The sequence below is a fragment of the Pseudorca crassidens genome, chromosome 10, assembly GCF_039906515.1.
Source record: "Pseudorca crassidens isolate mPseCra1 chromosome 10, mPseCra1.hap1, whole genome shotgun sequence".
In the NCBI taxonomy this organism is placed as follows: domain Eukaryota; kingdom Metazoa; phylum Chordata; class Mammalia; order Artiodactyla; family Delphinidae; genus Pseudorca; species Pseudorca crassidens.
The window spans coordinates 76207905-76229003 of NC_090305.1; the positions used below are offsets into that span (position 1 = coordinate 76207905).

Consider the following 21099-nt stretch of genomic DNA (forward strand, 5'->3'; position numbering starts at 1 on the left):
TACGAAACAGGGCACCATCACAGTATCTGTGGTCTGAAAGTCCACCAAAATCTCTGTACCAAAATAAAAATAAGATATTTCTGAAGTAATTTGTTCTAATTATTCTTGGCAGAAGTCCGGCAAATGAGAGAGAACAGAAGCAATAGCTGGCAAAGCAAAAAATTTGAAGTCTGGGGTTATGCATAAGTAACGTGTTATGGACCTATAAACGAAATCTCAAATCAGGGATTTGGGAATGCTTACTCCATTCTCTTGCAAAGAAATCCCAGCCACCATTCCTCAAGCTGTGCCCAGGGCAGGCATTGCTAATCTGCACAGTAATTTGAGCCTCTCTATTCCCCCTTCCTTGTTTATGGCAGGCATTGGTAATCCATTTCAGCAGTCTTCCTCACTGAAACAAGACAGGGCCTCAGAATCTTTCTCAACACAGTGAAAGAGTTTCACCTCATGTGCCAACACCACTTGCCACCCTTGGTCTATTGTATCAACTCTTGAAAAATTACTAACATGAAAAGGCCTTCCAAATGAACTCTCTTAACTGAACCCTGACATAGCAATATGTAAAGTTTGTTAATTCAAACAGTTCTTTTTTCATCCTTGAGTAGTTCATGAGCAAGGAAAAGAATCGGAAATCCAGCTGACCCCAGTGCCCCGATCCACCCTTATTTTATTGTGGTCTGTATTTTATCTTACTGACAGAAATAAGAATAGGCCCATGTGATTTAAGGTCTTCAAGGCCCAGAACATCCTCTTATTATGGTTAAACTGGCGTAACGAAGAGATTTTTAGAAAAATACAGTGGCTTTTTTCAGGCTTCAGGTTGGCGGGGCACCCTATGCTGGGACCCAGGTTCCTTCCATCACCTTGCCTGGCCTCTTTTGGGACAGGTCACAGCTCAGTGACTGCAGTGCCAGGTACTCTGGCTGGCTGTTGTGGGGAGAGTGCTCAGAGGAGGCCCACCCACTGCCCAAGGCCACGTGGTGGCACATTTCCTTCTGCTGTCCACTGGTGAGGCAACCGCATCACCGAACTGGGGAGACTGCGGGGCCATGTAGCAGGAAGCCACATGCCTGGGAGAAGGGGAGGGAGGGTTTTAGTGGCTAGAGAGTAGACTTTGCCATGGTATCCTTTAGTCATTAGAGGTGTGAGTCACCTGGTTAGAAAAGTCTGTCTTGTCCTCTTTAGCCCTTTGTTGGTTCCAGGCCCTGGAGAGAAGCCTTGAGCCGGAGGGGTAGGGGCAGGGGTATGTGTGGAGAAGTCAGCCTGGCCCCCTTCATCCTGCCAGGGGGTCAAAGTGCACCGTTCATTCTCTGTTGTGTGGATGCAAGGACTGTTGCACCCCCAGAAATGTGACTCCCGTTCTGGGCAGCCGACTGAGATGGTCTTCTGCATGACCTCGAGAACAAGTGGCATCTGGGCTTGTTTCTTTTTTTTTTTTTTTTTTTTAATAAATTTATTTATTTACTTTTGGCTGTGTTGGGTCTTTGCTGCTGCGTGCGGGCTTTCTAGTTGCGGCGAGCGGGGGATACTCTTCATTGCAGTGCACGGGCTTCTCGTTGCGGTGGCTTCTCTTCGTTGTGGAGCACAGGCTCTAGGCGCGCGGGCTTCAGTAGTTGCGGCATGCGGGGTCAGTAGTTGTAGCTTGTGGGCTCTAGAGCGCAGGCTCAGTAGTTGTGGTGCACGGGCTTAGTTGCTCTGCGGCATGTGGGATCTTCCCGGACCAGGGCTCGAACCTGTGTCCCCCTCATTGGTAGGCGGATTCTCAACCACTGCACCACCAGGGAAGCCCCTGGGCTTGGTTTTTTGTTTAAATAAAACTTATTTATTTATTTACTTATTTTGGGCTGCATTGGGTCCTCATTGCTGTGCACAGGCTTTCTCTAGGTGCTGCGAGCAGGGGCTACTCTTCGTTGCGGTGCACGGGCTTCTTATTGCAGTGGCTTCTCTTGTTGCAGAGCACGGGCTCTAGGCACGTGAGCTTCAGTAGTTGTGGCACGCGGGCTCCGTAATTGTGGTACACGGGCTTAGCTGCTCCGCGGCATGTGGGATCTTCCCGGATCAGGGCTCAATCCTGTGTCCCCTGCATTGGCAGGTGGATTCTTAACCACTACGCCACCAGGGAAGTCCCTGGGCTTGGTTTTGACTGAGAAACCGAGGAAAGTGGTCAACTGTCTCCTTTCAGTTCAGGGTGCCCTCCTGGCTGACAATTCAGCCATAGTTTGTTCAGCTTGGGAAAGGAGGCAGGACGGAGGGAAACTGCCAAGCCGACCTGGGATGTCAGTGAGCACCGGGCTGCTGTGTGGTGCTGGGCCAGGTGATGTGAGCGCTGCAGTGCGGGGTTACCTTGGGGCAGCTCTGCAGGGACGCTGCAAACAACCGATGCTGACAGGAAGCCCCAGCGCAAACTTGCAGGTCACCACCTGTCACTGCTAAGCTTTCCTTTTACCTTCTGCCTTTGCCTTGTTGTCTCAATGTGGACAGAAGCATGTTGAAGTCACTGGTGGTAAGAATAATAGTAACAATACCAGCATTTAACAAAAACTGACTGAGTGGGGGTCTGAGTGCTGGAGGTGTCTTATCGTACTTAGTCTTCCCAGCAGCCCTGTGCTCCTGTTCCAACATTATCCTCGACTTATAGGTGCCCAGGGGTTGGATGGCTTGGCCAGGGTCCTACAACCAGTGTGGTGGCGCGGAGCCCATACCTGCAGAGCCTACACCTTAAGGACCTCACCTCTCCCGCCTGCCCTCTGTGCCACGTGCTGTGTTGCCTGCTGGGGGTGCGGAGGTGGCCACAGTCTGGAGCAGTTTAAACCCTGCCGGAAAGGGCTGTGCGTGTACTTTTTGCATACACTCTACACAGGCAGCACCGCCCCTCATAGAGCACTGGAGCTCAGCAGGCAGGGACGTGTGCCTGTGCCAGCCTGTCCCCCAAACAGCCAGGTGTCCAGGCTGCGGGATCAGCGGGAAGCTCAATGGTCCGTTTCTGCCTTTGCGCAGCTGACACCTTGAGCAGAGGAGGCAGACGTGACAGGTGCTTATTAAAATTTTTTTTTCTGGACGTGCCACTTGTCTTGTGGGATCCGGGATCCTAGTTCCTGGACCGGGGACTGAACCCAGGCTACGGCAGTGAAAGCACCGAGTCCTAACCGCTGGGCCACCAGGGAATTCCCGATAGGTGATTATTTAAGCACAGCTGTAGTTACACTGAAAGGAGGGCACACAGCCTCGAAGGGGCACTTAATAGGGGACCTGTTCTAGTTTTGCAGAGTTGGATGTAGAAGAGGCATTAGCTAGCTGGGGAGAGAGTTCTGGACCAAGTGGGCTGAGGCCAGGGATCAAGGATGAACCTGTGGCAAGGTGAAGCTTGGAAGTCAAGGAGGGCCAGACCCTTGGCTCACGTGGGCTGCTCTTTGTACCATATTCTCTTTCAGGAGGGTCCTGATAAATTATCAGTAGTTTTTTTTTTTTTTTTTTTTTTTTGCGGTATGCGGTACACGGGCCTCTCACTGTTGTGGCCTCTCCCGTTGTGGAGCACAGGCTCCAGCAGCCATGGCTCACAGGCCCAGCCGCTCCGCGGCATGTGGGATCTTCCCGGACCGGGGCACGAACCCGTGTCCCCTGCATCGGCAGGCGGACTCTCAACCACTGCGCCACCAGGGAAGCCCTATCAGTAGTTTTGCTCCTGGGCAGTTCTTTGTTCCTCTCTGGGGGTCTCAGGCCTAACCTCTGGATGAATTGCTTGATTCAGAGAAGTGACATATTGAACATTTTATCCTCCCATTAATTCACAAGGTACTTTCTTACCTTTTGTTTCCTGCTTGCGTACAAACTGGGAATAAAGCTTCTGGGCTTCTGGTTCTAGGAAAGAGTGGCACATGGCAGGTACTCAGATATTAGGTGAATGAGAAAGGGAGGGAAGGGGGTAATTAAGCGCCTGCTGTGTGCCAGGCAGTGTGCTTGGCTATTAAAATTTCCTAACCCACCTACTCCTTACAGCAGCCCTGTGAAGGTGGTGACTGTGAATATTCCCATTTGGGAAACAAGGAAAAATGAGGCTCAGTGAGGATGAGCAGGTTGTCAAGTGGCATACCTAGTTGAGCTGCCGGTTTCAGAGTCCGTTCTTGCGACCAGTCTGCCACGCTGCCTCTCAGAGGGTAACAGAGTGAGAGGACAGGGAGCAGGGTGTTTGGCAGCCTGTTCCCCAGGCGGCCAAGTCATAGTGCAGAGTATGGCCTTGGTGACTTGTCCCCAAGCACACTGGAAGGAGGTTTCCTGATACTCCTGCCTCTCCTGGATTCCTACAGCCACATGTTGGCTGCTTCTGACCCAGCAGCCAGCTGCAATATGATCTGCTGTCCTTAGCCAGGAGAGCAAAAATGAGGGATGGTGTCCCCCCAGGTCCCTTCTCCCAGACCCCCAACCCCTGACACCCTGGCAACAGCCAGGAGAGAGGGTTGACCCCGTGAACGGAGTAGGAGCGCCGATGATTGCCTGGGTCCAGCCCTCCTGGTAAAAGTAGAGAGAGGTAGAAGATCACCATCTCTCTTACCTGGTGGGGAACTTGTCTACAAAGGAGATGTTTCTAAGATGCTGCTGAAGATTGCCTAAAAGCAGCTGGTTTCCACCCCCATACTTGCACCCATTCCAGAATGCTGCTTAACAGGACTGGGAAACTCATGTGCTGAAATGATGTGAAAACACCCCATCCTAGAACTTGTAATAGCTTGAGTTAACTTTCTAGCTATTGGGGTCGGGGGGGAAAGCCATTGCCCTCACTTGTATGCAACTTGGGCTAATTTTAAGTAGTTCCAGAAGGTGTGTGTGGTTGGAGGGCCAGTGTTGTCCAGAGCCAGGACCAGTTACATGGGGATTGTGATTGGTTGAATTTGGGGAGGAGAAGCTTGTGGCCAGATTCCAACCCACTGACAATCTAAGCAGATTCTAGGAGGTCGGGCAGGCATGGTGGGCGTTGGCTTATTTTATTCCTGAAAGAGGCCCTCAGTAACTCAGGAAGGTGGAATCCTGCCTGAGAGGCTTCCAGCTGACCTGGCCTTTTCCTCCTTCCGCCTCTGCTGCATGTTTACACTTGACATAAACATCACAGAGCACGCTCACGGCTGAAAGTTCTGTAGTCTGCTGTGATGGTTACACATGGACATTGTGATGCTGTGTAGCATTTCATTTTCAAGGCTTGGGGAGCCTCCTACTTCATATGGGTGGGAATGGGGAGGCATTTTGGGCAAGTCGCCATCTTTTTATTGTCCCAAGAGCTTGGTGAAGCATTTGAACTTTCACCTGTCAAAATCACTTTTGGAATGAGGACAGCTTCTGAGAATAGCAGAATGAAAGTATCATTTATCCCGATGAGACCTTAATGGGGGCTTTCCCATTTGGACGCCCACCTTGAATTCATTGGAAACAGAAGTTCTGGGCCTTGTATGTTTCATGAATTTGGCTCAGACTTTTACTGGGTCATATTTCCCCCAAATCTTTTTGAAAAAGACTCATGTCTCCTTCCTTTAAACCAACATGTGTAAGCTGGGTAAAAACAGAGCAAACTGGTTTCACGTTTTGATTTATGGACGAAATCTGCAAGTTTGCCTTCGAGAAGCATTTAAAACATAACTCGGGGAAGTTTGAGCTTTGCAGACGGATGCCTGTGGCTGGATGAAACTCTGACCTGTTCAGATTCTGCCTGGTGCAAGACCAGACGTGGCCAGGTCCACCCCTTACCCGGATTAGCAATAAGCATGCACACGCTCTGCTTCTCCCCCCATCTCCCCTCACCCTTCTGAAGACTGCTCTTCTCCCCTTAGGCTGAATAAAGGAAACTGGCATGGAAAATGGTTTGACGTGGAATTTTTTTTACCATCGGTAGGTAGTAACTCAGTAATCAATAGCACTTTAAAGACACACTCGTAACAGGACATCTAATCCTAAAATTTCAGGCACAGTCAAGGACTGTCAGCTGGTCTAGCAGAATGAATTCCTTGGATACCTGTATTCTGTGCAGGGGTTCAGTGTTTCGTGTGCATCACCACTCCTTTGACCACAGGACCTCAGGAGCAGTGCTGGCTTCATGGTTGCACGACCCGGGCAGCTATACAGAGCCCTGTGCTCAGGGGGGTTCTGTGTGCTTGGTTTAATGCTCTGCTGTTGCCATCTTGAAATTCTTAATACTTTTTGGACAAGGAATCCTGTATTTTCATTTGTCACTGGGCCCCGTGAGTTATGCAGACAGTCCTGCTTAATAGTTAGTTATACAGTTCATTATGTAGAAAATCCCTGGGCACCTTAACTTTGAATGAGGATTTCTCGAAGTTAGTGTGTCTGACCAACCAGTTCATGATAATCTTTATGCTATCCAGTTTTACGTGATCAAGTTTTGTTATGACTGACCTGCAACTGTGAAATTACCTTTGATTTCTGTGGGTTTGGGTGTGGGCTTTTAGGAGGGTTTTTTTTTCTTATAAGAGGACATAACAATAAACAGGTTGATTTAAAAAAAAGCCCCACCCTTTCAGTATTGAATGGCATGCCATTTACTCCTTAACAGCATGTGAGTTTATTTTTCATGTGGTTGTAGCTGGGTTTCATTAAGTGCAGTTTTGACGTGTGTTTAACCAACATTCAGGTGGCTTGCGGTGGGTGGGTGGGAGGGAGGGACAGGGCGTGGGGAGCTGCAAGATGAAGAAGGCTTAGTTACTCCCCGTCAGGAGCTCGCATCCCTGGAGTGGGGGTGGGGGGGAGGCTGAGGAATGAATGGTTGTTGTCATGAGAGGACCCTGGTGTGGTTACACAGAGGCTGGTGGGAGTGAAGTGCACCATCTGTTAGATCTGGCCCTTGAATGATTATCTGGGGTTTGTCCTGCAGGAGGATGGGGTGAAGGGCCTTGTCATCGTAGGGAATACAGAGGAGGTGGAGAAGTCCAGGGGGTTCACAGCAAGATGTGCTCCAGGAGTGAGGAGTCTGGAATGTGAAATGTGGTGGGTGGCAGTGACAAGGGTGGAAAAGCAGGCCGGGTGGAGGTTGTGTAGGTCTCTCAAGGTGCTACATGTCTAGAGAGTTTAACCCTGGGCAGCAGGGACCATTGGTGAATGGGGAAGCACAGGGATACCTGACTAGAAGGATGGTTCTCAGGTTATGTGAACAATGATGGAGCTTCATGGCTGTTGAGGAAGCAGAGAGGGGAGGAGGGGCCACATATTTTGGGGGAGAGTGTAGAAAAGGATTTGCCAAGAGGTAGGGAGAGAATTGTTGTGGGAACTGCTCCAGGGCTTTGGAGGAGGAGTCTAAGATGATTCGGACATTTTCACCTTGGGGTCCTGGCAGAATGGGGGGTTGTAACAAAGGTTGTTTAGGGTGTAGGAAATGGAGAGACAGGCAGAAAGACAGATATCTTGGAGATAATGTTTGAATTTTGATGGGTGTAGATGGAGATTGGAAAGAGGACAGAGAGCCACAGGGAAGCCAAGGGGAGTGGGAAGTAGAAACCAGTGGCAGTGAGAGTTCCAGAAGGGGCTGGCCAGTGGCAGGGCATGTCCTGTTAAGCTGGGGGATGACTAGAAAAGGGGCCATGCCTTTGGCCAGTCACTTATCCTCCTGGCAACACTTTACCCAATTAGATTAGCTTAACTGTTAGTTAAGCTAACTAACAGTCTTCTTTTATGAATGACTAACTTGTCAGAGAAATGAGATGAAAATGATTGATAACACCCAGTATTTGTGAGATCTGAGGGAAAATGACCTCTTAAACATGTAGATGGGGGTGTAAACAGAAACGACTTTTTATAGGGAAAAGATATCTAGGACATAGTGATTAGTGAAAAGAAAGATTTCAAGACTATCATATAGTATAATATAAATTATATTATAGTATAATATACTATAATTTATAGTATAATATAAATTCCGGCAGCAAACACATACACATGTGTGCACACGATCTGGTAGACAGTATACTGCCAGGTTAACAGGTGGTTATCTCTGGAATGCAGCCACCTCTTGTTATTGTCTATATTTCTGAAATGATTTCTTGAAATTAAAAAAAAACTCTTATTGTGGAAAATTTCAAATGCATGTAAAAATAGAGACAGTGGAATAATGCGTTTTCATGGACGTATAATCCAATGACACTGGTTAACAACGTTTTGGAATCTTATTTCATCTCTTCGCATCCTTAAGTATTTTGAAGCAAATGCCAGCATTGCATCCCTTCACTCTCATATAGCTCAGTGTGGTTCTCTAACAGTTGAGGACTCCATTTACTTTCTTACAAAGAATGTGATTCATACCTGTGCAACCCAGAGGCTTGACCAGGCCTGTGTCTCTCTGCTCAGACAGCAAAGCCATCGTGGATGGGAACCTGAAGCTCATCTTGGGCCTGGTGTGGACGCTGATCCTCCACTACTCCATCTCCATGCCTGTGTGGGAGGATGAAGGGGACGACGATGCCAAGAAGCAGACGCCAAAGCAGAGGCTGCTGGGGTGGATTCAGAACAAGATCCCCTACTTGCCCATCACCAACTTTAACCAGAACTGGCAAGATGGCAAAGCCCTGGGAGCCCTGGTAGACAGCTGTGCTCCAGGTAAGTGTCAATGGCTGCCTGAGGCATCCCTTCTGGAGGGGTGGGGTATGTGGACCCCTAAACCTCTTGGTTTTTGGTGGGAAAGCTAGGTTTGCTGTGATTGGTCTATTTCTCCTGGTTTTTAGCCCATTGTAAGGTAACTAAAGGAACTAAAAATGGCTCCATTTGCCTTTCTGATGGCAGGTCTTATAGGTCTATCCATAGACTTGTTGAATTATTTACGCAAATTCTGAATGAATTTGCCTTCATGCTCGGAGCAGAACTTGAGTTCGGCTTCCAGACCCCAAGTCCTGCTTCTTCTCCCTCTTTCCACAGTTGGTGCCTAGTTTCCCATTGGCTTTAACACGTGCCCTATTAGGTGGTTTGGCATGAAAATCTAAAAACTTTTATTGAGTGGAAAGTACCCGTCTTTGTCAACCACTGGGTTGACTATATATGGCTTTCTCTGACCTTTTCTTTCTGCATTGCTGTGAAATAGTGCTTGGTAAGGATCCAGTTGGAGCCTTTTCCACCCTTGATGGGCTCCTCCTTTCTGAGTGGTTGAATGTACACCAAGGTAGTAATTATCCTCACTGGAGGGTTTAGATTGATGGGTAGAGTTTGCTGATACACTCTCAATAGAAAAACCAGAGCCTGTGTTTATGTGCACGTCCAAACTTGTTTTTAATAAAAAATCTGCCCAAATAATCATATCTTCCATTTACTGATTGCTCTGTATATGCTGAGCACGTTGGTATTAAGTAAGCTAGTCGTTCTCAACACGCTCAACTAGCTGGTGTCAACTGGATGGGGAAGGAGGGCTGGCCCTAGGCCCCAGTCTTCCTTGAGAGCCTGTGAGCTGGTGTCATCCAGAAGTAACTCAAAGCTCAGCATTAGTTCATTTCCCAGGGCCCTCTTTCTTGCTTCCATGCAAAGACACATTTTAGGGTGCCTCTTTCCAGTTTAAACCTGGGGATTTTTACTCCAGCCCTATACTTCTTGTGGTTACAAAGGTTTTTGAGATAATTCTAGGTGTAGGCCTTTGAGCAAGTGAATGTTGTAAGTACACAGGATGTTAGTTCAGTCTTCTAGGTACATCCAGGATTGTGATTGTGATCTTGTAACTTATAATACGAAATATATGTTTGGTCTTTGTCCCCTTTCCTGGCACAGAGCTCCTAAAACCCTTGGAATTTACTAAGCGAAAAGGGCTGTGGTAGTGGTGTCGTTCAGCCATGCCTGAGTTTGTTAATGAGGTGACTTTTGGAATGCCCCAAAGGATGGGGACTGGATGTTGGGGGAACCAACCAGTGATTAGAGGGTTGGAACTTTCTCCCCTGTCCCCTGACCTTCAGGAAGGGGAAAGGGGATAGAGGTTGAGTTAAGCACTAATGGCAGGTGATTTAATCACTCCAGCCTGTGTAATGAAGCCTCCATAAAAATCCCTGAGCTACAGGGGTTGGGGAGCTTCCGGCTGGTGAACATGTGGTGGTCCTGGGGTGATGGTGTGCCTGAAAGGACATGGAAGCTCCTTGCCCCTTCTCCCACCTTGCCCTATGCATCTCTTCCATTTAGTAAAATCCTTTTATAATAAACCAGTGACCCAGTAAGTAAACTGTTTTCCTGAGATCTGTGAGCCACTCTAGGAAACAATCCAACCTGAGGAGGGGGTTGTAGGAACCTCTGATTAGTAGCTGGTTGGTCAGAAGCCCAGGTGACAAATCTGGACTTGTGATTGGGCTCTGAAGTTGGGGTTGGAGGAGTCTTGTGGGACTGAGCCCTTAGCCTGTGGGTTCTGATGCTGTTTCCAGGTAGATACTGTCAGAATTAAGTTAAATCATAGGACACACAGCTGATGTCAACCCCACACATTTGGTGACCAGAGCACAGAAGTGTGAGTGTGATGTGTACAAAAAATCTCTGCTGCAAAAAGGTACCAGGCCCAAATGGTTTTACAGGCTTTGTTTATTCATTTATTTACACCACACCCTTAAGGAATGGATAAATTCCTCTCTGAATGCAAGAAGATAACAGCCTGAAGAAGAAGTCTCAGCTCAGGCAGAATAGTTTCTACCTTGGCATACTCATATCTGTGATACTTTTGGCCCACTCATATCTGTGATACTTTTGGCCCATAAAGCATGCAGTTCATTAAGATTTTTGGAAGAAACTGTTCTCTCAAGAGACTGAGGGAGTTTAGTTTAGGCACCTGGTTTCCTTTAACCTCTTCAGTCAGTTAATACTAACAGCATCTTTTGTGTGACGTTAACAGGTCTGTGCCCAGACTGGGAATCCTGGGATCCACGAAAGCCTGTGGATAATGCACGAGAAGCCATGCAGCAGGCAGACGACTGGCTGGGTGTCCCACAGGTATGTGTAGAAGCATGCGTGTCCCACGAAGCTGTTTCCCCTGATGCTCTGTGGATGCCTTTGGGTCTGGCGGGCAGTCTGACCTCCTTAGTGGTCAGCTTTCAATGAGCATTGTCTGTGGCTGTCTCCCATCTTCCTCAGTTTACCCATATTAATAGGTTCTCATTGACTTAGGTGCTTGTAGATCCCCTAAAGATCTTCACTGTCACATGTGACAGATTTTCTAGTATTTTTTTTTAATATTTATTTTATTCATTTATTTATTTATTTGGTTGTGCCTGGTCTTGGTTGCAGCAGGCGAGCTCCTTAGTTGTGGCTCACTGGCTCCTCAGTTGTGGCATGTGAACTCTTAGTTGCGGCATGCGTGTGGGATCTAGTTCCCTGACCAGGGATTGAACCTGGCCCCCTGCATTGGGAGTGCAGAGTCTTAACCACTGTGCCACCAGGGAAGTCCTGAATTTTCTAGTATTTCTGTTCCAAAGATCACAAAGGCCATGTCTGGATGCCAGACTGCAAATGTGGACCTTAACCATAAGAAATTACCAGTATTTGACCATTTTTAACCTATTAAACATTTTTTTAAATCCAATGTCTTCAAGAAAGTCACTCAGAACTTTTTAAGAAGTTTAAACCAGGATAACTCGCCATTAATGGAAAGTGTTTAAGAATTCATATTGCTCATAATCCTAACAAAGGAATATAACAACAGAACTTGGAAATTGAATATGTCTTGGATACCGTCTACAGTAGCCACGTTGCTTAGTTGAGGTCCAATCTTCTAAGCCCTTCCAAGGAGTTTAAATAGCACCCCCTGACACTGTGACTCCCATGTTCAAAGACTCAATCAAGAAAAGTTGTGGGTAGCCAGTGCCAGGGGATGGATGACCTCATTACAGGCTCCATTAGGGTCTTGAGTTGGTATTCAGAGCTGAGTTCAGTGTATTTGTAACAGGATCCCTTGGGAGGTAGAAAATCTTGCCTATATTTCTTTGGTTTGGTTTTGGCATCATGTCTCTTCTCCAAGGCCCATTCCTTGGCTCTTCCACCCTCAGGAAGTGGTATGATATGTTTTTCGTCTCCCCTTAAACCAAAACCCATCTCCTTTTGGCATTCATGTGATGTTGGCAGTGTGTAAAGTTGTTGAAGGAGCTGCCTAGGAGAAATGCCAAATCAATGTACATCCTACATTTTACAAAACGTATTGGAGGCGACTGTACCAACCCAAATAGCTGTTTTGTTGCTGCAGGCTAATTATCAGAATGTTTCCTCTTTTCTTTTTTACCATGGAGTGGGGGAAGCTGGGTACATATGTTGTTTATCTGCATTTGGTTGACCTGTTCATGAGACAGAGTCTTCTGAGGAGGTGTGGCTTACCTCTTGGTGGCAGGAGAAGTTTTTGTGCTGTTTAGGGCTGGGTCAGCTGGTGGAACTGGGACTGTGACACCTTCAGGGAGGCCACCTGTCCAGCACAGGTCAAATCTTGCTCCTAAGCTGAATGTCAGGAGAAAATTTCCCCTTTCCTATTTTTTAAATGGCTTTTAATGTATTGAGACCTGTCTTAAGTCAGGCTGCTATAACAGTACCATTGACTGGGTGGCTTAAACAACAGACATTTATTTCTCAGTTCTAGAGCTTGGGAATTCCAAGATCAAGGTGCCAGGAAATACACTTCTTGGTGAGGGCTCTCTTCCTGGCTTAGCAGACAGCTGCAAACTGCCTTCTGGCTGTGTTCTTACATTGAGGTGGAGAGAGAGTGAGCTCTGGTCTTTCTTCCTCTTCTTATAAGGGCACTAATCCCATCGTGGGAGCTCCACCCTCATGATCTCATCTCATCTAGACCTACTTACCCCCAAAGGCCCTACTTCTTAATACCATCACACCAGGGATTAGGGTTTTAACATATGAATTTGGGGAGGACAAAAACATTCGGTGTATATTACAAGAGCACATATCTAATATGTCATTGTGTTATCTTTTTGGTTTTATTTTTTTATTAGTAGCTGAGCCAATAGAAATGCAGATAATGGATAAAAGAGCAAAGAAAAAGGCCAGTTTATCTATGCACTTTTTGGTAATATGCTTTAATCCCATGTGTTCTTATTTCTTCTTCCTTACTTGATATAGCTTATCTTTTCTGGAAAAAGGAGTGAGTGGCCTTTTTTTTTTTTTTCAGGGTGGGGAGGTATGAACCTCTGGAAATTACATATAGAATTGTCTGGAGAGGGTCCTCAGCTTCCAAAGGGGATGGTGACACTTCTAAAAGGTTAAAAAAAACCAACCGATTTTGCCATGCCAGTTTGATGTAGTTTCACTTTATTGAGAGTAGTGTTTGCTTTAAGAGATTTTGCAAAAACTTCTATAGTTGCAAAGTGATATGTTCTGGGTGTTCATCTACCATGTCGTTATTCTAGGTCATCACTCCTGAAGAAATTATTCACCCGGATGTGGATGAGCACTCGGTGATGACTTACCTGTCCCAGTTCCCCAAAGCCAAGCTCAAGCCAGGGGCTCCTCTTAAACCGAAACTCAACCCCAAGAAAGCCAGGGCCTATGGCAGAGGTAAGCACTGGTCATGTTGGATTTGAGGCTTGTCCTCTAGTCTTGATTATTGAGAATCAAGAATGTATAGGCTTCACGGGCTTCCCTGGTGACACAGTGGTTGAGAGTCCGCCTGCTGATGCAGGGGACACGGGTTCGTGCCCTGGTCCAGGAGGATCCCACATGCCGCGGAGCGGCTGGGCCCGTGAGCCATGGCCGCTGAGCCTGCGCGTCCGGAGCCTGTGCTCCACAACGGGAGAGGCCGCAACAGTGAGAGGCCCGCGTACAGCAAAAAAAAAAAGAATGTATAGGCTTCATACTTAAAGACACCCCAGGCCTCCTGTGTCAGATGTTTTCTACCTAAAGGTCCATTTGTTTATGACCATCTTTTTCTGCCTTGTGAATTTAGGCTTTCAGAAACGCTGCTGCTTTAATGTGATGGAGGCTGATGAGTTTGTTGCTTTGTGACTTGGGTGCAGTAACCCTGGGATGAAGAAAGGACTATTGTTCCCATTTTTCAGATGAGGAATCAGAGGCCCAATCCACAGAGGAAAGGGGAGGTTGGGGTGGAGGGAAGAGGGGGTGGGGGAGGTCCCCCAGATTACCATGGTGGGGTGGGGCAGGAGCCTGTGTCTTCTGGCTGCTGATTCATTTCTCCTTCAGTTATGCTAAAGCTGCTGCAGGTTTCCAGATGCAGTGGGAGCTATTGTTAACCCCTGGCAGATACTTCCTTGCTAAGACATCCTGTTTATGCTCTCCTAGCCAGCTGCCACGGAGTGTTCTGCTCAGACCGTTAGAGCGGGTCAAAGGCATTTTGAGGAATTTGGTTTTCTGGTTGGCACCTGACTTAAAGAGAACAGTTGCATTTCAGCCCAGTGTGGATTCTGGTAAAGATAAGTACAGCAAGATACAATTTGTTCCCTTTTCTGTGGCAAGGGGGAAAAGTGCATTCTATTTCTTCATTTTCATAATTACAGTTAGGGTAACATTTACACACACAAAGTATTTTGTATGTCCTCTCCTAGAATCTACAGTTCTTAACATTCTAATGTGGTCTCTCGCCCCATGTGTGTATGTGTGTGTGCATGTGTGTGATTGTTGAATTATCTGAAAATAATTTGCTGGCATGGTAACAATTCACTCCTCAGTGCGTCAGCCAAGTCTCTCGTAAGAATAGGACATCCTCTTTTGTAACCACAGTATTCATTATCACACATAAGAAAATGAACAATAATTTCATAACAACTAATATCCAGTTTATATTCAAGTTTCTCTCTTGTCCTACGATTGTCTTTTATAGTTTTTCTCGTTTTACAAACCAAGATCTGATTAAGATTCACTTTCTACATTTGCTTGTTATTTTACCTTAGACTCTTAATCTAGGATAATTTCCGCTTTCTTGTTTTTCTTAAAATGACATTGACTTTGTAAACATCCAGAGCTCTTGTCTATGTACTCATTCCCTTTGAAGATAGCATTGCCCTACTTGGCATCGGCTTAGTCTCTCTTTCTTTCTTTTTTTTTTTGGCATGCCATGAGGCATGCAGGATCTTAATTCCCCAACCAGGGATAGAACCCATGCCCCCTGCAGTGGAAACACGGAGTCTTAACCACTGCACTGCCAAGGAAGTCCCAGCATCAGCTTAGTCTTGAGATGACACACGACCAGGGCAGTGGTGCTGACCATGTGCTGTTCTCAGCCTCAGTATCCAAGTCCTTCTCATCTGTCTTTTTAGCGTGATTTAGACCAGAGGACAGATAGTTCTGGAAGAGACCCACTTACCGTTTGAAGTCTTTTTGGCAATGAGGTGGGGTCTGTGCAATCATTTGTGTTATATGGAGACTGGGGACTTTGTTTGAAGCCCTCCCCGCAGTGCAGTCAGTTGAAGGTTGGCATGTCCACACTTGCTTTAAAAGTGCTTCTCTAAGCTATAACCAAAGACGATGACTGGAATAAGGAATCTGATTTGAAAGGTTATTCTTCCTTAAAGGCAAAAAAGCTGCAAACAGCCAAATCTCCTGTCAACAAAATTGGTCAAATGGATTGAATCTAATCAAGGCATAAAGTGCTTGTTTGCAATAACCTTATCACTGGCTGTCATGTTTCCCCATTGTTAATATGAAACGGTTTCCTTTCATGGTGCTGTTTTCTAGAAAATGACCTCTTGCTGCAGTCAAGGAATGTGGCTAGTCATTGCCATTTCCTTCATCTGCCTCTTTATAAGTTGTATGCACTTAGGTAGGAAACATATACACACACATATGTATGCATATGTGTGTATTCTTTGCATTTTTTTGTTGTGGTAAAATACGTATAACACAACATTCACTAATTTAACTATTTTTAGAGGTACCATTCAGTGTCATTAAGTACATTCATACATTCACTGTGTTGTGAGACCATCACCACTCTTCATCTCCAGAGTTTTTGCATCTTCCCAAACTGAAACTCTGTATCCATTAAACAGTAACTCCCCATCCCCACCTCCCTCCAGGCCCTGGCAGGCACCTTTCTACTTTCTGTTTCTATGAATTTGCCAACTCTAGGTAGTCATAAGTGGACTCCTACAGTATTTGTCTTTTTGTGTTAGGCTTACTTCATGTAGCATGGTGTTTTCAAGGTTCATCCATGTTGTTACACGTATCAAAATTTCATTCCTTTTTAAAGCTAAGTAATACTCCATTGTATACATATTCCACATTTTGTTTATCCATTTTTCTGTCAATGGACATTTGGGTTGTTTCTACCTTTTAGCTATTGTGAATAATACTGCTGTGAACGTGGGTATATAAGTATCTGAGTCCGTACTTGCGGTTTTGAGGGGATATACCTAGAAGTGGGTTGCTGGATCATATGGTAATTCTGTGTTTAATTTTTTTTCTTTTTAAGTAGGAAGACAAAATGGTCATTTTAGGCAGCAGGGCCACATGTGAGGCCACATGGGCAGCACCTTAGATATTACGTTGTCCATGATGAGACAAGGGGAGGGACAATTTGTTCTCTCCTGTGTGGCCACATTGTTTTATTTCTGCCAACAGAACCAAGGCATAGAGAACATTTCATCTTCTAGTTTCTAAAACGGTTGGTAGGTTTGGTTTTATTTATTTGTTTGTTTGTTTATATACAGTATGTACTCTTTTAATTAATTAATTTAGTTATCTATTTTTGGCTGCGCTGAGTCTTCATTGGTGCGTGCGGGCTTTCTCTAGTTGCAGCGAGTGGGGGCTACTCTTTGTTGCGGTGCACAGGCTTCGCATTGTGGTGGCTTCTCTTGTTGCAGAACACGTGCTCTAGGTGCACAGGCCTCAGTAGTTGTGGGTCGCAGGCTCAGTAGTTGTGGCCATGGGCTTAGTTGTTCCATGGCACGTGGGATCTTCCTGGACCAGGGATCGAACCTGCGTCCCCTGCATTGGCAGGCAGATTCTTAACCACTGGACCACCAGGGAAGTCCCTGATTTTTTTTTGTTTTTTTTTTGCGGTACGCGGGCCTCTCACTGTTGTGGCCTCTCCTGTTGTGGAGCACAGGCTCCGGATGCGCAGGCTCAGCGGCCATGGCTCACGGGCCCAGCCGCTCCGTGGCATGTGGGCTCTTCCCGGATCGGGGCACGAACCCATGTCCCCTGCATCAGCAGGCAGACTCTCAACCACTGCGCCACCAGGGAAGCCCGGGAAGTCCCTGTTTTATTTTATTTTGGATGTTGATCAGGTTGCAATTACCAGCCGGTTAGCATTTGCAGATCCATTCACTGAGACCCATTAACTGAAAGGAGAGAGGGCCAGGGTGAGGTTAATCTACAGCCACAAACAGGTCTTTGTGGTGGGATCCCTTGTGGAGTTCGGTATGTTGAAAGCGTGAATGCATGAGCTAAGCAGAAACCTTTAATGAAACCTGTGTTCTGTATGGAGCAGTTGCTGTATAGTGAGCCCTCAGCACACTTCGTTCTGAATAATCCTAGGGAACAGTTTTTTCTCTGCACGGTAAGCATTAGCTCCAAAGGAGTTTACAGAGTGTGGAACGTGGTTCAGCCTCTAACCAACCATGGTTAACCAGGGTAGACAAGCCCAGTCCCCGGCTTTGGACAGTGTGCAGAGTAGGTCATTCCTCAGGCTGTCAGAGTCAGATGGAGCGGGTATTTATAAATATTTAAATCTTTTTGTTAAATGACCCAATCATTATGTAAATTTTAAGCAAAAGAAAAATGTAGAGAGACTTCTCTGGTGGTCCACTGGTAAAGAACCTTCCTTCCAATGCAGGGGATGCAGGTTCGATCCCTGGTCAGGGAACTAGGATCCCACATGCCGCAGGGCATCTAAGCCCACGCACCACAACTAGAGAGAAACCTGTGTGCCGCAACAAAGATCCCGCGTGCCTCAACTAAGACCTGATGCAGCCAAAAATAAATTAAATAAATAATAAATAACTCTTTAGGGACTTCCTGGGAGTGCAGTGGTTAAGAATCCACCTGCCAGTGCAGGGGACATGGGTTTGAGCCCTGGTCCAGGAAGATCCCACATGCCACGGAGCAACTAAGCCCGTGTGCCACAACTACTGAAGCCCGTGCGCCTAGAGCCCGTCCTCTGCAACAAGAGAAGCCAGTGCAATGAGAAGCCCGTACACCACAACCAAAAATAAATTAATTAAATAAATTAAAAAAAAATATTGGAGGTATTTCTTTCCAGCCATATGCCGAAATGAGTTCAGACTCTATATTTTCTTCAATTTGCATTTCTTACCTAACAGGGTATGAACATTATCTTGTTATATAACAATCTATCATCAATTTTTCTTAAACTAGGCTATTTATTGGAAACCTAATGTAAATCCAGGTATAGTAACAAATGACCCAATGTCTTCAACAGATCAATGGCTGAAAACTTCCCAAATTTGCCAAAAAACATAAACCTACAGATTCAAGAAGCTGAGCTAAACCCAAGCAAGATACACACACACACACACACACACACACACACACACACACACACACACACACACACACACACACACACACACACACACCAAGCCACATCTTAGACAGACTTCAAGAAACTAGACAAGCTTGAAAGCAGCAGGAGAGAAATGACATCTTACGTATGGTGGAAACATAGAATGACAGATTTCTCATCAAAAATCACAGAGGCCAGAAGGAAGTGACACAACATTTTTCACGTGCTGAAGGAAAAGGATTGTCAACCCAGAATCCTATACCATTTGTTATGGGCACATCCCCTAAAAGGATTGGGAAAGGAAATTCGCTGGACAGAAAGGAAACAATGAAAGAAGGAATTTTGGAATAACAGGAAGAGAGAACGTGATAAGCAAAAATATGGATAACTATAATAGACTTTCCTCAAAAACCACAAACTGCCAAAACTCAGCCAAGATGAGATAGATAACCTGCATGGTCCTATATCCATTAAATAAACTGAATTTGTAATTTGAAAGATCTTTGGAAAGAAATCTCGGCCCAAATGATTTCACTGGAGAATTCTACCATACATGTAAAGAAGCATTAACACCAAATCTCCATAATCTCTTGCAGAAAATACGAGAAGGGAATGACTTCCCAGTTCATTTTATCAAGCTAGTTTTGCTCCAATAACAAAATCAGACAATGGCAGTGCCAAAAAAGAAACTGCAGACCAGTATCACTCATGAGTATAGACGTAAAAGTCCTCAATAAAATGTGAGCAAATAAAATTCAGCAATATTTAGAAAGAATTATATACATCATGACCAAGTAGGGTTTATTCCAGGGGTGCAAGGCTGGCTCATTATTAGAGAATCAGTCAACATATATTAACAGGCTAAAGAAGAAAAATCACGTGATCATATCAACTGACAGAAAAAACATTTGACAAAATTCAGTAGCCATCCATGATAAGAATTCAGAAAAAAGAGGAATAGAGAAGAACTTCCTCAGTTTGAAATTTGAGTAGCCACCCCAAAAAACCTACAGCTAACATTATAATAGTGAAAGACTGAACACGTTCCCTAAGATTGGGAACAAGGCAAGGATGTCCATTTTCACCACTGTTTTTCAACGTAATGATGCAGATTTTAGCCAGTCCAGTCAGGCAAGAAAAGGAAATAAAAGACGTACGTATTGGAGAGCAATAAATAAAATGTCCCTATTTGTAGATGACATGATTGTCTATGTAGAAAACCATAAAAAATCTACCCCCAGAAAAAAAAAATCTCCTTGAACAAATGAGTTCAGCAGGGTCACGGGATGTTAAGATCGGCATGTAAAAATCCATTGTACTTCTGTCTACCAGAATGAACACGAGGATACTGAAATTAAAAGTACCTCGCCATTTACAGTTGCTCAAAAAAACCCTGAGAAATAGGTGGAAATGTACTAAAACATGATAGGAGTTATATGCTGAAAACTACAAAAACACTGATGAAGAAGTCAAAAAAATCTAAATAAATGGGGAGATACACTGTTTTCATGGGTTGAAAAAGTAAAGATGTCATTTCTCCCCAAATTGTCATATAAGTTTAACACAATTGATATTAAAATCCCAACGAGATTTTTTTTCTATAAATATAGAAAAGACTATTATTCTAAAACATATGGAAAGACAAAAGAACTATAGTAGGGAAAGCAATTTTGAAAAAATGAGTGGGAGGATTCAGTCTACCTGCTCTCAAGACTTATTATAAAGCTACAGAAATCAGGATTATGTGATATTGGTGGAGGGATAGACACATTGATCAATGGAACAGAATCGAGAACCCAGAAAGAGACCTACACAAATAAGCACAATTGATTCTTGACAAAGGCACAGGGGGAGCTCAGTGGAGGGAAGAGAGCCTTTTCCGCACAGGATTCAATAGCAGTTGGACATCCAGAGGCAGAGAAAATGAACCTTGGCCTAAGTCTCGCACTTGGTATAAAAATTAACTCAAAGTGGATCACAGACTTAAATGTAAAACATATAACTATAAAACTTTCAGAAAAAAAGTATAGAAGAGAATCTTTGGGATCTAGGACTGGGCAAAGAATTCCTAGACTTGACACCGAAAGCATGATCCATAAAGGGAAAAAAAAATGATCAGTTGGACCCCATCAAAGTTAAAAAGCTTAAAACATTTGTAAAAGTATGATCTGCTGAGGTCTTGGCATGGTACATGAGCATTGGACTGTGTGAGGGTTTTCTGTCAATGAAGGGTGCACTCCTGGATCACCCCACTCTGTTGCAAGATAAGCTTCCTTAGCTTACGTCCTACAGGCTACCTGGACACCATCTCAAACAGAACTCAAAATGTTGCGTAGACAAAGGGCCTGAGGACTGGATTTTACTTAAAAAAATTTTTTTTAAACAATTTGAAACTTTTTTGCAGTTAAGAGGATGAAAGACAAGATACTTATACGTTGCTGATGGGAATGTAAAATGCTACAGCCACTCTAGAGCACAGTTTGACAGTGTTAAAAAGAACTAAACATGCAACTACTATATGACCTAGCAATTGCACTCCTTGGCATTTATCCAGAGGGATGAAAACTTATGTCCACACACACAACCCTGTGCATGAATGTTTATAGCAGCTTTATCAGTAATAGACAGCTGGAAACAACCCAGATGTCCTTCACTTGGTGAATGGTTAAACAGTAGTG

The 21099-nt window shown here is 45.2% G+C and overlaps 1 protein-coding gene across 5 annotated transcripts in view; it reads left to right on the forward strand.

The window, feature by feature from the left end:
- FLNB (filamin B) overlaps positions 1-21099 on the forward strand; it is a 134834-nt gene that overhangs the window by 44594 nt on the left and 69141 nt on the right. For all 5 annotated transcript variants that reach the window (XM_067754912.1, XM_067754907.1, XM_067754908.1 and 2 more), the window contains exons 2-4: positions 8341-8589; positions 10841-10938; positions 13350-13497. In XM_067754912.1, coding sequence (XP_067611013.1) covers positions 8341-8589; positions 10841-10938; positions 13350-13497 — 495 coding nt within the window. The remainder of the gene's footprint in view (positions 1-8340; positions 8590-10840; positions 10939-13349; positions 13498-21099) is intronic.